The following is a 14,565-nucleotide window of genomic DNA, read 5'->3' as shown; positions in this document are numbered from 1 at the left end:
AAATGACGAATTTACTGTCTAAAAGCACTGTTGTCGAATTTGCAAACTTCAATTGAATATACTTTGGTCGAATTGCAGCACTTGTATCATTGCAGAAAAGTCGAATTTGACAAAAGTCGAATTTCAAAAAGTCGAATTTTGAAAGTCCGTTTTTTTGACGGAAAGTACTGAATTGTATTGACGATTTTTTTGGGGGGGCGAAAAAGTCCCGTTTTTCGCCAATTTCGGGAATTCGACCGCAATTGCATATACCCCATGGTCTCTGTGAGTGTGGAACTGCATGTGAGAATGCAGGCGGTTTCATTGGCACGTTGCTGACACTCCTATAACATGCCATGAGACAGCCGTTTTTTGCTTTCGTTTTTGGCCACCTTCCAGTCATCACACTGGAACGCCCATGGCTTTGCCTCATAGTCCCTAATATGGTATGCAACAGTGTGGAAAGCATGCGCCGTCGAGATTTCAGAATGTGCAGCAGCAAATAACTGCTAGACTGCAAAAACATCAGATAATGTCCACCTCTGAATTAGATTCCCAGTGTTCTATTTAACTGACGATTTTTCGCTACAAAACCGTTCAGAAATTAATTTTTTTTCATTTTTTTATTTAATATAGTTTAACATTTATTTTTTTCAATATTTAGCTATTACAATATGCAAATCTGATGAACAGATATCCTCCACAAAAACTGGGGGACATAGTGGGGCAATGCGGTCACATGTGATCTGGCCATGCCATTTAAGTGGTTAAAAGACAACATGCCATATTCAATTAGCGAAATGAACCCAATTTGTAAGGTAACACATCTGACTGCAATGTTTTTAGTATAGAATTAGCAACTGTAATTTTCAATAGGATTCAACATAGATTTTTTTCTCACAGCCACAGAGCAGGTGCAAAGTCTCTGTTTGTTGGGATTTGCACAGAACCCCAGGGGTACATTCCCTGATTCTTAATTAGGCAAAAATAAGTTTTTAATTAGCTTAATTTGGCTAATATTTTTATTTTTGGGGAGATATTCTGCAAAAGTGCAGAGTAAGAGGTTAAAAGATGTGGGACCGGTACATAGGGGTGTTGTATGGATGGGACGGGTGTTTTTAACACTACAGGGGGGATTTAAAGGTGTTTTTTAAAACTATTTTTAAAAGTTGGCTTAAAATTACCCAGAAATCAGCTTACATGCATTTTCAGCACCCCTAATTTACTTACAGCATTTACTTACATTATTTCTATCAGTATTTCATGCTTGTTAAAATATTTTTTTTTTTCAAAATAAGCCATTTGAAAGCTTTTATGAGCCCCAAATATTTAGCTTTTGGTCAGTAATAGAAATCTACATGTTGTCCAATATTTATTTACATGTTTGGTACAGGTTGATTTCTCAGTTTTTCAACATAATTAGCGTGGCTATTAACAGCAAAAATTATAAAAAGTTTTTTTTCAGTTGGATAGTGTGTAAATCAGGAGGGCTCATAGCCCGTAAATCAGAAATTGGGAGGATAGGTGTGTTTATTTCAGCTGCAAATATTTTGCGGCTAATTGGATATGCCCCATAGATGAGTGAATTCTTGAAGACTGTATGAAAGGTTACTATACAAATCACCATATTTGTCATATGAAATACAGATTTTAAGATTTAAGTTCACTGTTTATTTCGAATACATCTTGAATAAAATAAAGTGCAAATACATATACTGATAGCAGAGATAAACATGAAACGTTCTTAACCTTGAACCTTCATCTTAACCTTGTATTCTCAAGATACTCTAAGCTCTAACGCCCAACAAATCTTTACCTGGACAGACCCTCATATTATCATTAATATATAGGGTATGTAAAGGGGATACGGAATCCTGACACGCGGCCAAAATCCCTGGTGCCAGAACTCTGACATCAATTGGAATACAGGAGCCAGAAAATTGAACATCGGCATCCAGTAAGTATGCTAGGGTCTCTAAGATTGTAGCCATGGGGGGTTAAGTTTAGGCTGTGGGGGGAGGGTTAGGCTGCAGGGACGGGGAGGTTAGGGTTAGGCTGCGAAGAAGGGAGGGTAAGGCTGCGGGGAGGGGTGGGTTAGGTTTAGGCACCTCCGGGGAAGGTTAGGGTTAGGCTACAGGCGAGAAGGCTAGGGTTAGGCTGCGGGAAGGGAGGGTTAGGAAGATAGGAGGTGAGGGTAAGGATACTTACCCGACCCATGTCAGGATTCTCAGCATCGGGACTCCAGTGTTGGTCTTATGACCGCCGGCATCCTAACCGCCGGTTTATTCGTATCACACCCATGTAAAGATGCTCAATGTTTTCCTATCCTGTTATTGAAATTGAATAACAAATGACTTGAGGAGAGAGGGCTGCAATACAGAGCTGTCTTTACAGCATAGTAGGCCCTGGGCAAAGCACTGTACTCTGGCTCCTACCCACCCACTCACGGGAATAAATAAAAAAAATTACAACTTACCCCTCCTGCAGTCCCTGTGCTGTGTCTCCACATGCTCTCATACTGTAAAAGGCTGACAGCTCCAGACATCCACCAATCAGCATTCTGACAGTCATTCACTTTAACTCTTTCACTTACAGTACTTTTGTAGAATTTGCCATTCATTATGAAGGAAACACAGAAGATATCACAGATATCTCCTGCTTACCTTTTATTACCGATCTGGCACACTGTCCCCATATACTAGTATGGGGGCATAAAATTTATCGAAAATAATGAATATTCCGAGCTTGACAGTAGAAACCTTCGCCATTTTCAGATTGCACTGATTCCCACACCATTATGGGAAGGAGTCCCAGGTTGCAAAGAAGGACCTTTTTGGATTCCTCTGCCCCCGTTTGGCTTCCTCTGCATGGACCCAAGTTTGCGCATGTGCACAAGCACTACAGTCAGAATTTGCAGTGCTAAGTCTCACTACTACTAAAGTAGCGGAAATGTAAATCATGGAGACAGCTGCTCTTCGGATTACCTGTTTCCACACTGGACCAATGTTATATCACCTCTGTGATTTTGTATCGACCACTGCTGCTTGGAGCAAGTTGGATATTTAATTATTGGGGACCAGACCAGCTCCTGATAATGAATAGGACTCAGATATTTAGCACAAATTTAAATGACTGATAAATTAACACATACTGGATTTGAGATACTTATTCTTTATTCAGTATTGCTTACGTGTGCCAAATCTTAAAGACAACGTAACACTAACCTTCTTTGCTTTTAAAGTTTTTCTCCACAAAGTAGAAAATATACCATCTGTCCAGTCATTTGTGGCCACATCTAGGGTGCCAAACATCTGGGAGGCTGTGATCGCTTTAGGGTTCATCCTCATTTCCTTGTGAGGCGCTCCACAGTCTGTCATTGCTTTCATAAGGACATTAATGCATTTGGTTTTGCCTGCACCACTGGGTCCCAGCGTCATCATTCCTTAGAAAAATGAAGTTTGAGTTGTTATATATGCCATAGATATACTTGGATAGATAGGCATAATAATATAAAGTCGGTAACATAACATTATATCTAGAAGGCAACAGGAAAAAAATAGCAAAACAGGTTAATACAGACAAATCAACCAATGTACCAAAATCCACTCTGGCTATAAAAGCAATAAAGTGGTAATGTATTTTATAACGATGAAGAAGAATGAAAGTCTAAGAGTCTGTATCACAAATCAAAATCCACTTGTAAAACAGGAATGAACATCTACCATTTAGCATCTTGCAGTGCACTTAATATAGTATATGCAATAATGTATTCTAATAATACATCAGCACTACTTATAATGTGGTTTTAATACAGTGCTGTGGAGAAAATGTTTTTCTCTTGAAAATGTTGAATAAACTATGATTTATGTAAAACAAAAATTATCTATTCAGCAACAACTATGAGTCATATATGTAACAAAGATATAAACTTTACAAAGCGCTGCATTCTGAATGTCAGGTTGTACAAAATCAGAACTTATTCCATAAATTATAACAAATGCCCATTGGACAAGGCAGAAAATAAGATTTTACTTACCGATAAATCTATTTCTCGTAGTCCGTAGTGGATGCTGGGACTCCGTAAGGACCATGGGGAATAGCGGCTCCGCAGGAGACAGGGCACAAGAATAAAAGCTTTAGGATCAGGTGGTGTGCACTGGCTCCTCCCCCTATGACCCTCCTCCAAGCCTCAGTTAGGATACTGTGCCCGGACGAGCGTACATAATCAGGAAGGATATTGAATCCCGGGTAAGACTCATACCAGCCACACCAATCACACCGTACAACTTGTGATCTGAACCCAGTTAACAGTATGATAACAACGAAGGAGCCTCTGAAAAGATGGCTCACAACAACAATAACCCGATTTAGTTAACAATAACTATGTACAAGTATTGCAGACAATCCACACTTGGGATGGGCGCCCAGCATCCACTACGGACTACGAGAAATAGATTTATCGGTAAGTAAAATCTTATTTTCTCTGACGTCCTAGTGGATGCTGGGACTCCGTAAGGACCATGGGGATTATACCAAAGCTCCCAAACGGGCGGGAGAGTGCGGATGACTCTGCAGCACCGAATGAGAGAACTCCAGGTCCTCCTCAGCCAGGGTATCAAATTTGTAGAATTTAGCAAACGTGTTTGCCCCTGACCAAGTAGCTGCTCGGCAAAGTTGTAAAGCCGAGACCCCTCGGGCAGCCGCCCAAGATGAGCCCACTTTCCTTGTGGAATGGGCTTTTACAGATTTTGGCTGTGGCAGGCCTGCCACAGAATGTGCAAGCTGAATTGTACTACAAATCCAACGAGCAATAGTCTGCTTAGAAGCAGGAGCACCCAGCTTGTTGGGTGCATACAGGATAAACAGCGAGTCAGACTTTCTGACTCCAGCCGTCCTGGAAACATATATTTTCAGGGCCCTGACAACGTCAAGTAACTTGGAGTCCTCCAAGTCCCTAGTAGCCGCAGGCACCACAATAGGTTGGTTCATGTGAAAAGCAGAAACCACCTTAGGGAGAAATTGAGGACGAGTCCTTAATTCTGCCCTGTCAGAATGAAAAATTAAGTAAGGGCTTTTATATGATAAAGCCGCCAATTCTGACACACGCCTGGCTGAAGCCAGGGCTAACAGCATCGTCACCTTCCATGTGAGATATTTTAAGTCCACAGTGGTGAGTGGTTCAAACCAATGTGACTTAAGGAACCTCAAAACAACATTGAGATCCCAAGGTGCCACTGGAGGCACAAAAGGAGGTTGTATATGCAGTACCCCTTTTACAAATGTCTGAACTTCAGGTACTGAAGCCAGTTCTTTCTGGAAGAAAATCGACAGGGCCGAAATTTGAACCTTAATGGACCCTAATTTTAGGCCCATAGACAGTCCTGTTTGCAGGAAATGGAGGAAACGACCCAGTTGAAATTCCTCTGTAGGGGCCTTCTTGGCCTCACACCACGCAACATATTTTCGCCAAATGCGGTGATAATGTTTTGCGGTTACATCCTTCCTGGCTTTGACCAGGGTAGGGATGACTTCATCTGGAATGCTTTTTTCCTTCAGGATCCGGCGTTCAACCGCCATGCCGTCAAACGCAGCCGCGGTAAGTCTTGGAACAGACAAGGCCCCTGCTGGAGCAGGTCCTTTCTTAGAGGTAGAGGCCACGGGTCTTCCGTGAGCATCTCTTGAAGTTCCGGGTACCAAGTCCTTCTTGGCCAATCCGGAACCACGAGTATCGTTCTTACTCCTCTCCTTCTTATGATTCTCAGTACTTTTGGTATGAGAGGCAGAGGAGGGAACACATACACTGACTGGTACACCCACGGTGTCACCAGAGCGTCCACCGCTATTGCCTGAGGGTCCCTTGACCTGGCGCAATATCTGTCTAGTTTTTTGTTTAGACGTGACGCCATCATGTCCACCTTTGGTTTTTCCCAACGGTTTACAATCAGGTGGAAGACTTCTGGGTGAAGTCCCCACTCTCCCGGGTGAAGGTCGTGTCTGCTGAGGAAGTCTGCTTCCCAGTTGTCCACTCCCGGAATGAACACTGCTGACAGAGCTATCACATGATTTTCCGCCCAGCGAAGAATCCTTGCAGCTTCTGCCATTGCCCTCCTGCTTCTCGTGCCGCCCTGTCTGTTTACGTGGGCGACTGACGTGATGTTGTCCGATTGGATCAATACCGCCTGACCCTGAAGCAGGGGTTTCGCTTGACTTAGGGCATTGTAAATGGCCCTCAGTTCCAGAATGTTTATATGAAGAGATGTTTCCATGCTTGACCACAAGCCCTGGAAATGTTTTCCCTGTGTGACTGCCCCCCAGCCTCTCAGGCTGGCGTCCGTGGTCACCAGGACCCAATCCTGAATGCCAAATCTGCGGCCCTCTAGTAGATGAGCACTCTGCAGCCACCACAGAAGAGACACCCTTGTCCTTGTCGACAGGGTTATCCGCTGATGCATCTGAAGATGCGATCCGGACCATTTGTCCAGTAGATCCCACTGAAACGTTCTTGCATGGAATCTTCCGAATGGAATTGCTTCGTAAGAAGCCACCATTTTTCCCAGGACCCTCGTGCACTGATGCACTGACACCTGGCCTGGTTTTAGGAGGTTCCTGACTAGCTCGGATAACTCCCTGGCCTTCTCCTCCGGGAGAAACACCTTTTTCTGGACTGTGTCCAGAATCATTCCTAGGAACAGTAGACGTATCGTTGGAATCAGCTGCGATTTTGGAATATTTAGGATCCACCCGTGCTGACGTAACACTACCTGAGATAGTGCTACTCCGACTTCTAACTGTTCCCTGGACCTTGCCCTTATCAGGAGATCGTCCAAGTAAGGGATAATTAAGACGCCTTTTCTTCGAAGAAGAATCATCATTTCGGCCATTACCTTGGTAAAGACCCGAGGTGCCGTGGACAACCCAAACGGCAGCGTCTGAAACTGATAATGACAGTTTTGTACTACAAACCTGAAGTACCCTTGGTGAGACGGGTAGATTGGGACGTGGAGATAAGCATCCTTGATGTCCAGAGACACCATATAGTCCCCTTCTTCCAGGTTTGCTATCACCGCTCTGAGTGATTCCATCTTGAATTTGAACCTCTTTATGTAAGTGTTCAGGGATTTCAGATTTAAAATTGGTCTCACCGAGCCGTCCGGCTTCGGTACCACAAACAGCGTGGAATAATACCCCTTTCCCTGTTGTAGGAGGGGTACCTTGATTATCACCTGCTGGGAATACAGCTTGTGAATGGCTTCCAAAACTGCCTCCCTGTCGGAGGGAGACTTTGGTAGAGCAGACTTCAGGAACCGGCGAGGGGGAAACGCCTCGAATTCCAGTTTGTACCCCTGCGATACCACCTGTAGAATCCAGGGGTCCACTTGCGAGTGAGCCCACTGCGCGTTGAAATTTTTGAGATGGGCTCCCACCATGTCTGAGTCTGCTTGTAAAGCCCCAGCGTCATGCTGAAGACTTGGCAGAAGCAGGGGAGGGCTTCTGCTCCTGGGAAGCGGCTGCATGGTGCAGTCTTTTTCCCCTTCCTCTGCCCCGGGGCAGGAAGGAATGGCCTTTAGCTCGCTTGTACTTATGGGAACGAAAGGACTGAGTTTGAAAAGACGGTGTCTTTTTCTGCTGATGTGAAGTGACCTGGGGTAAAAAGGTGGATTTTCCAGCCGTTGCCGTGGCCACCAGGTCCGATAGACCAGCCCCAAATAACTCCTCCCCTTTATACGGCAATACTTCCATATGTCGTTTGGAATCCGCATCGCCTGACCACTGTCGCGTCCATAACGCTCTTCTGGCAGAAATGGACATAGCACTTACTCTTGATGCCAGGGTGCAAATATCCCTCTGTGCATCACGCATATATAGTAATGCATCCTTCAAATGCTCTATAGTTAACAGTATATTGTCCCTATCCAGGGTATCAATATTTTCAGTCAGGGAATCCGACCACGCGACGCCAGCACTGCACATCCAGGCTGAAGCGATTGCTGGTCGCAGTATAACACCAGTATGTGTGTATATACTTTTAAGAATATTTTCCAGCCTTCTATCTGCTGGTTCTTTGAGGGTGGCCGTATCAGGAGACGGTAACGCTACTTGTTTAGATAAACGTGTGAGCGCCTTATCTACCCTAGGGGGTGTTTCCCAACGTGTCCTAACCTCTAACGGGAAAGGATATAGTGCCAATAATTTTTTTAGAAATTAGCATTTTTTTGTCGGGGGAAACCCACGCTTTATCACACACCTCATTTAACTCATCTGACTCAGGGAAAACTATTGGTAGTTTTTTCACACCCCACATAATACCCTTCTTTGTGGTACTTGTAGTGTCAGAAATGTTCAATGCTTCCTTCATTGCCGTGATCATGTAACGTGTGGCCCTACTGGACATTACGTTTGTCTCCTCACCGTCGACACTAGACTCAGTATCTGTGTCTGGGTCTGTGTCGACCCACTGAGGTAACGGGCGTTTTAGGGCCCCTGACGGTGTCTGAGACGCCTGGACAGGCACTAATTGATTTGCCGGCTGTCTCATGTCATCAACCGTTCTTTGCAAAGTGCTGACATTATCACTTAATTCTTTAAATACGATCATCCAGTCAGGTGTCGACTCCCTAGGAGGTGACATCACTAACCCAGGCAATTGCTCCGCCTCCACATCATTTTCCTCCTCATACATGTCGACACACACGTACCGACACACAGCACACACACCGGGAATGCTCTGATAGAGGACAGGACCCCACAAGCCCTTTGGAGAGACAGAGGGAGAGTCTGCCAGCACACACCAAGCGCTATATATATATATATACAGGGATAACCTTATATAAGTGTTATTCCCTTATAGCTGCTGTTTATATAGTTTTTAGCTGCCAATAGTGCCCCCCCTTCTCTTTTTTACCCTGATTCAGTAGCAAGTCTGCAGGGGAGAGTCAGGGAGCCGTCCTTCCAGCGGAGCTGTGAGGGAAAATGGCGCTTGTGTGCTGAGGAGATAGGCTCCGCCCCTTCACGACGTCCTTATCTCCCGCTTTTTCTGTAAAAAATGGCAGGGGTTAAAATACATCCATATAGCCCAAGAGCTATATGTGATGTATTCTTTAGCCAACCTAAGGTATTATCTGTTATATTGCGTCTCAGGGCGCTCCCCCCCAGCGCCCTGCACCCTCAGTGACCGGAGTGTGAAGTGTGCTGAGAGCAATGGCGCACAGCTGCGGTGCTGTGCGCTACCTTAGTCTGAAGACAGGATCGTCTTCTGCCGCCGATTTTACCGGACCTCTTCGCTCTTCTGGCTCTGTAAGGGGGCCGGCGGCGCGGCTCCGGGACCCATCCAGGCTGAACCTGTGATCGTCCCTCTGGAGCTAATGTCCAGTAGCCTAAGAAACCCGATCCACTCTGCACGCAGGTGAGTCCGTTTCTTCTCCCCTTAGTCCCACGATGCAGTGAGCCTGTTGCCAGCAGGACTCACTGAAAATAAAAAACCTAAAATATACTTTTATTCTAAGCAGCTCAGGAGAGCCACCTAGCCTGCACCCTTCTCGTTCGGGCACAAAAATCTAACTGAGGCTTGGAGGAGGGTCATAGGGGGAGGAGCCAGTGCACACCACCTGATCCTAAAGCTTTTATTCTTGTGCCCTGTCTCCTGCGGAGCCGCTATTCCCCATGGTCCTTACGGAGTCCCAGCATCCACTAGGACGTCAGAGAAATCTACAGTAAAATGGTACTAAAGTGAGTAGAGTCCTGTTAAATGCATTAAAAGAAATGTCAAACGTGCATCAAACACATATAGTGCAATATTGGTCTTCCTTTTACATGCTTCTGCTGAACTGGTCAGTATGTCATTCACTGAATGGACTGCAGCACAGAACAGGAAGATTGCATGGTCCCATCCTGGACACTAACATCAGATCTGTTGCAATGGGTGACAAGACATCACAATGACAGCAATCCACCTTGTCTGATAAGTCTAAATTCTAGAACAATATGAACTCCAGATATCTAGTGATGAAAAAAATTATACTATCCTGGGAAGTTCATAGCAGGACTTAAATCATCATGTACTTTCTGACACACAGTACAAGAGATTTTAAGGGTTATTTAATTTTTGGACCCAATCATCTAAAAGGTTACATGACACTCTACAGCAAGGAAAATAATCGTTATGGTAGACTTACCGTTGATAACTCTATTTCTCCTAAGTCCACAGGTTCCTCAGAATAACATTGGGATATGAAGTAGCGACAGCGGATTGGCACCAAATGATCAAAGCTTTCAGCCACCCAGAATGCAACGGGCCCGTCCCTATATCCCCACCTCCTGGCTCAGACAATTAACATGTTTTCCAAAGCTCAAGGTAGGAGCATCATAGAGAGCCCTAATCAGGCAAGAGGAACACACATGCATACCCTTCCGTACAAGAAGGAAGAAGTTAGTAAGTAAAAGGATCCTCAAATCAGGTGCGTCAGGGTGGGATCCCTGTGGATTTAGGAGAAATAGACGGTAAGTCTACCATAACGATTATTTCTCCTGCAGGGTCCACAGGTTATCCACAGGATAACATTGGGATGTCCCAAAGCAATTTAGTGGTGGGGATGCTCCTGATTGGACAGGAGAATCATTCGCCTGAATTCAGCATCCTGAGAGGCAAAGGTATCAAAGGCATAATGTCTAATGAATGTGTTAATGGAAGACCATGTGGCTGCCTTATATATCTGTTCTGCTGAAGCACCACGTTGTGCTGCCCATGACGGACCTACCTTACAAGTAGAGTAAGCAGAGACGAAGAGAGTGTCTGTTTTTCTGATGGCACTGATACGATCCACTTACATCCTTAAAACACGGACTACGTCCAATGATGCATCTCCCGCAGAAAGGTCCGGCCCTTGTAAGGCCGGGACTAAAATTTCTTTGCTAAGGTGGAATTTAGACACCACCTTAGGAAGATATCCAGATTTGGTTCTGAGAACCGCTCTATCATGATAAAAAAAAAAAAATCAGAAAAGGAGGGTGACATAACAATGTCTCTGAATCTAAAACTCTTCTAGCTGAAGCAATAGACAGTAGAAAGAGAACTTTAGCTGTCAACCATTTAAAATCCACTCATTTTAGCAGTTTAAATTGGGCACCTTTAAGGGCCTTTAGGACTAAATTTAAGTACCAAGGCACTGAAGGAGGAACAAAAGGAGGTTGAATGTGCAGCATTACTTGGAAAAAAAAGTGTACACATCCTGTAGGTTAGCAGTTTTCTTTTGGAACCATACAGTCAATGCTGACACTTGCACTCTCAAGGAACCACCCTTAGACCTTCGTCCATTCCTGACTGAAGGAATGCTAGGACTTTGGAAACTCTGAAAGACCTAGGATCAAATTTCCGGTCACTGCACCACTGAATATAGGTTTGCCATATTCGGTGATAAATGCAAGCTAAGGACGGTTTCCTTGCTCTGAGCATTGTTTGAATTACCTGTTGTGAGAATCCTCTTGCTTTCAGGATGGAAGTCTCAAGAGCCACGCCGTCAAAGACAGTCGATCCAGGTGCTTGTGATAGCAAGAACCCTGAGACAGTAGATCTGGACATTGAGGGAGTAGGAATGGAGCATCCATCGACAGTATCTGCAGATCTGTGTACCAATGTCTTCTGGGACAAGCCGGAGCTATTAGTATCAACTTCCTTGTTTTGCCTTTCGCATCACCCTGGGTAACAGGACGATTGGTGGAAACACATAGGCCAGACGAAAGTCCCATCTCACTGACAGGGCATCCACAAAGATCGCTTTGGGATCCTTTGTTCTTGACCCGTATGGGGACCTTTGTTGTTCTGACGTGACGCCATGAGATCTATCTCCGGTAACCCCCACTTGTCTACCAGAATTTGGACGACCTCAGGGTGTAAAGCCCATTCGTTTGCATGAATGGCGTGTCAACTGAGAAAATCCGCTACCCAGTTTAGGACTCCCGGAATGAACATTGCGGACAAGGCTGGATGATGAAGTTCTGCCCACTTTAACGTGAGACTTACCTCCTTCATTGGGTTTTGGCTGCGAGTTCCTCCCTGATGGTTGAGGTACGCTACTGCCGTTGCATTGTCCGAGCGGATTTGGACTGGTTTCCGCTGGAGAATGTCCTTTGCCCGAATAAGTGCCATATATATGGCCTGAAGTTCCAATATATTTATTGGCAGGCAACTTTCTTCCTTGGTCCACTGCCCCTGGAAGCAACTCCTTCCTGACACCACTCCCCAGCCCTGAAGGCTGGCATACATTGTCAGAATTTCCCAATCTGATATCCAAAAGGGTCTCCTTTTGTCCAGATGATGTGTCTGTAGCCACCAGGATAATGACCTCCTTACTTCCAGAGGAAGGACCATAGTCTGCATTTTTATTGTCTGATGAAAGCCATTCCATTTGGAAAGGATCAGACGTTGCAGAGGCCTCCAGTGAAACTGAGCATACTCCACCATATCAAATATCAATGCCATCAACCCCATCACACGCATTGCTGCTTGAATGGATACCCTTTGACTGTAGCAGCTCATTAATCCTTGACTGAATTTTGGATATTTTGTTCAGAGGTAAAATTACTCTCTGAAGACTCGAATCCAACACAGCCCACAAGTGAGTCATCCATTGTGACAGAACCAGGGACGACTTTGCCCAATTTATGAGCCAACTGTGTCCCTGCAAACAAACTATTGTCTGTCACAGATGACACTGAAGCAATTCCTGAGATTGTGCCAGGATTAATAACTCATTCAACGTAATGGAAAAACCCTTATCCCCTGCTGATGGAGATAAGATGCCTTTACCACCATAATTTTGGTGAACACTCTGGGAGTTGTGGCCAGTCCAAATGGTAGGGTCTGAAACTGAAAATGTTGCTGGAGGATAGCAAACCTGAGATAGCGATGATGGGACAGTGCTATAGGAACATGAAGGTAAGCATCCTGGATATCCAGGGATACCATAAAATCCTCCGGCTCCAAGGCCAAAGTAATTGAACGTAAAGTCTCCATATGAAAACGTTCAGCACTTTGAGATTGAGTATGGGCCGGAACCACCCATTTGGCTTCTGGACTAGAAACAGGTTGGAATAAAAACCTTGTCTTCGTTGTGCAGGAGGAACTGGAATTATCACTCCTGACTGAAGCAACTTCTCAACTGCCTCTTGCAAAGCCCTGACCTTTGTTTCTACTGAAGACGGGCTTGTACATAAAAACCTTTGAGGAGGGTGTTTCTTGAAAGCAAATGCATAACCGCGAGACACCGCTTCTTGGACCCAGACATCTGTGGTAGACTGCTGCCAGATCTGTGCAAACTGAAGAAGTCGGCCTCGCACCCTTGGGTCCCCCAGGTGGAGGCCAGCACCATCAGGCTGATGGCTTATCTTCTGATTTGGAAGCTGGCCCTCTGGTAGCCCAATGCTTTTTAGTCTTAACAGATTTGTCAGATTGAGACTGTTTGCCATAACCCTTTCCTTTTGCTTTTCCTTGAGTTCGAAAGTGACGAAAAGCTGGAAATCTAGGCTTGGATTTGTGTGTGGAAGGAAACTTCACTTTCTTGGAGTCTGCTTCTGACTCCAAAATACTGTTTAATTCTTTACCAAAACGAATATCTAAAATAAAAGGCAAATACTCCTGAACCTTCTTGGATTCTGAGTCAGCTTTCCATGTATGTAGCCAAACCTCTCTGTGAGCTGCTACTGCTGAGGCTGATGCCTGAGAGGCAATTGTACCCATATCCAAGGCTGCTTCTTCCATAAAAATAGCTGCCTGATTGATATTTGCAATATAGGATTTTTGCTCTCTAGATGCCATTGAATATATTCCTATCCGTGACATCATTTAATGATGTTGAAGGCAGCGGTAATGTAGATTTTCGCACCAATTGGATGACATGCGTATCTACTTTGGGAGCCACCTCCATTTTTTAACAGTCCCTAGCCAGAAGAGGATAATGGGAATTCCATTTCCTTGGAATTCTTAACTTCTTTACTGGGTGTAACCCGAGCCTCTTGCATAATTTCCGTCAGCTGTTCTTACCCAGGAAACTCAGTCCTAACTGTTTTGGGACGTTTAAACACACATGCCTTAGATTTTAACAAGGGCTCTGCTGCCTTCTCTAAGGATAGAATGGCTTTCATAGCACTAATTAGCTCAGGAATGTCCACTGAGCTGAGGCCTTCCTTCTTGTCACTGTATGCAGACCCGGAGTGCGAGGAGTCCTCATCCTCCGACGAGTCCCCATCTGAAACTTGTGTAGACTGTGAAGATGTTGTTTCATGTCTATGTGATTTACTTACCACCGGCCTTTCAGCCTGTTTCTGTTGAGAGGCTGCCGATTCCTGTACTAGATGTGATAACCTCCAGGTGGAATGTTGCATGTAAGGGTTAATAGGGTAACCTTTCCCTGGTATAGGAGCTGGCATTATCCACTCAGCTATAATGGATAATGTCTGTGCAAAGGTAGCCCAGGGGGTTCAACTTGAACCTGTACCTGCCTCGGATTATTCAAGAGGCTTTAGTGAAAGCTAAAACAATTTGCAAATAATCAAATTTTGAACCAGATCCTGAGAGGTTAACCCAGATTTGCA

At 44.8% G+C, this 14,565-nt stretch overlaps 1 protein-coding gene across 1 annotated transcript in view; it reads right to left on the bottom strand.

Annotated features, from left to right (window-relative positions):
* Nucleotides 1–14,565, bottom strand: part of LOC134929613 (dynein axonemal heavy chain 5-like) — an 837,675-nt gene that overhangs the window by 413,006 nt on the left and 410,104 nt on the right. The window contains exon 47 of the mRNA XM_063925200.1: nucleotides 3,204–3,421. Within this exon, the coding sequence (XP_063781270.1) occupies nucleotides 3,204–3,421 (218 nt within the window). The remainder of the gene's footprint in view (nucleotides 1–3,203; nucleotides 3,422–14,565) is intronic.

This window comes from Pseudophryne corroboree, chromosome 5 (genome assembly GCF_028390025.1).
Source record: "Pseudophryne corroboree isolate aPseCor3 chromosome 5, aPseCor3.hap2, whole genome shotgun sequence".
NCBI lineage: Eukaryota > Metazoa > Chordata > Amphibia > Anura > Myobatrachidae > Pseudophryne > Pseudophryne corroboree.
This window is presented reverse-complemented; position numbering and strand designations above follow the sequence as displayed.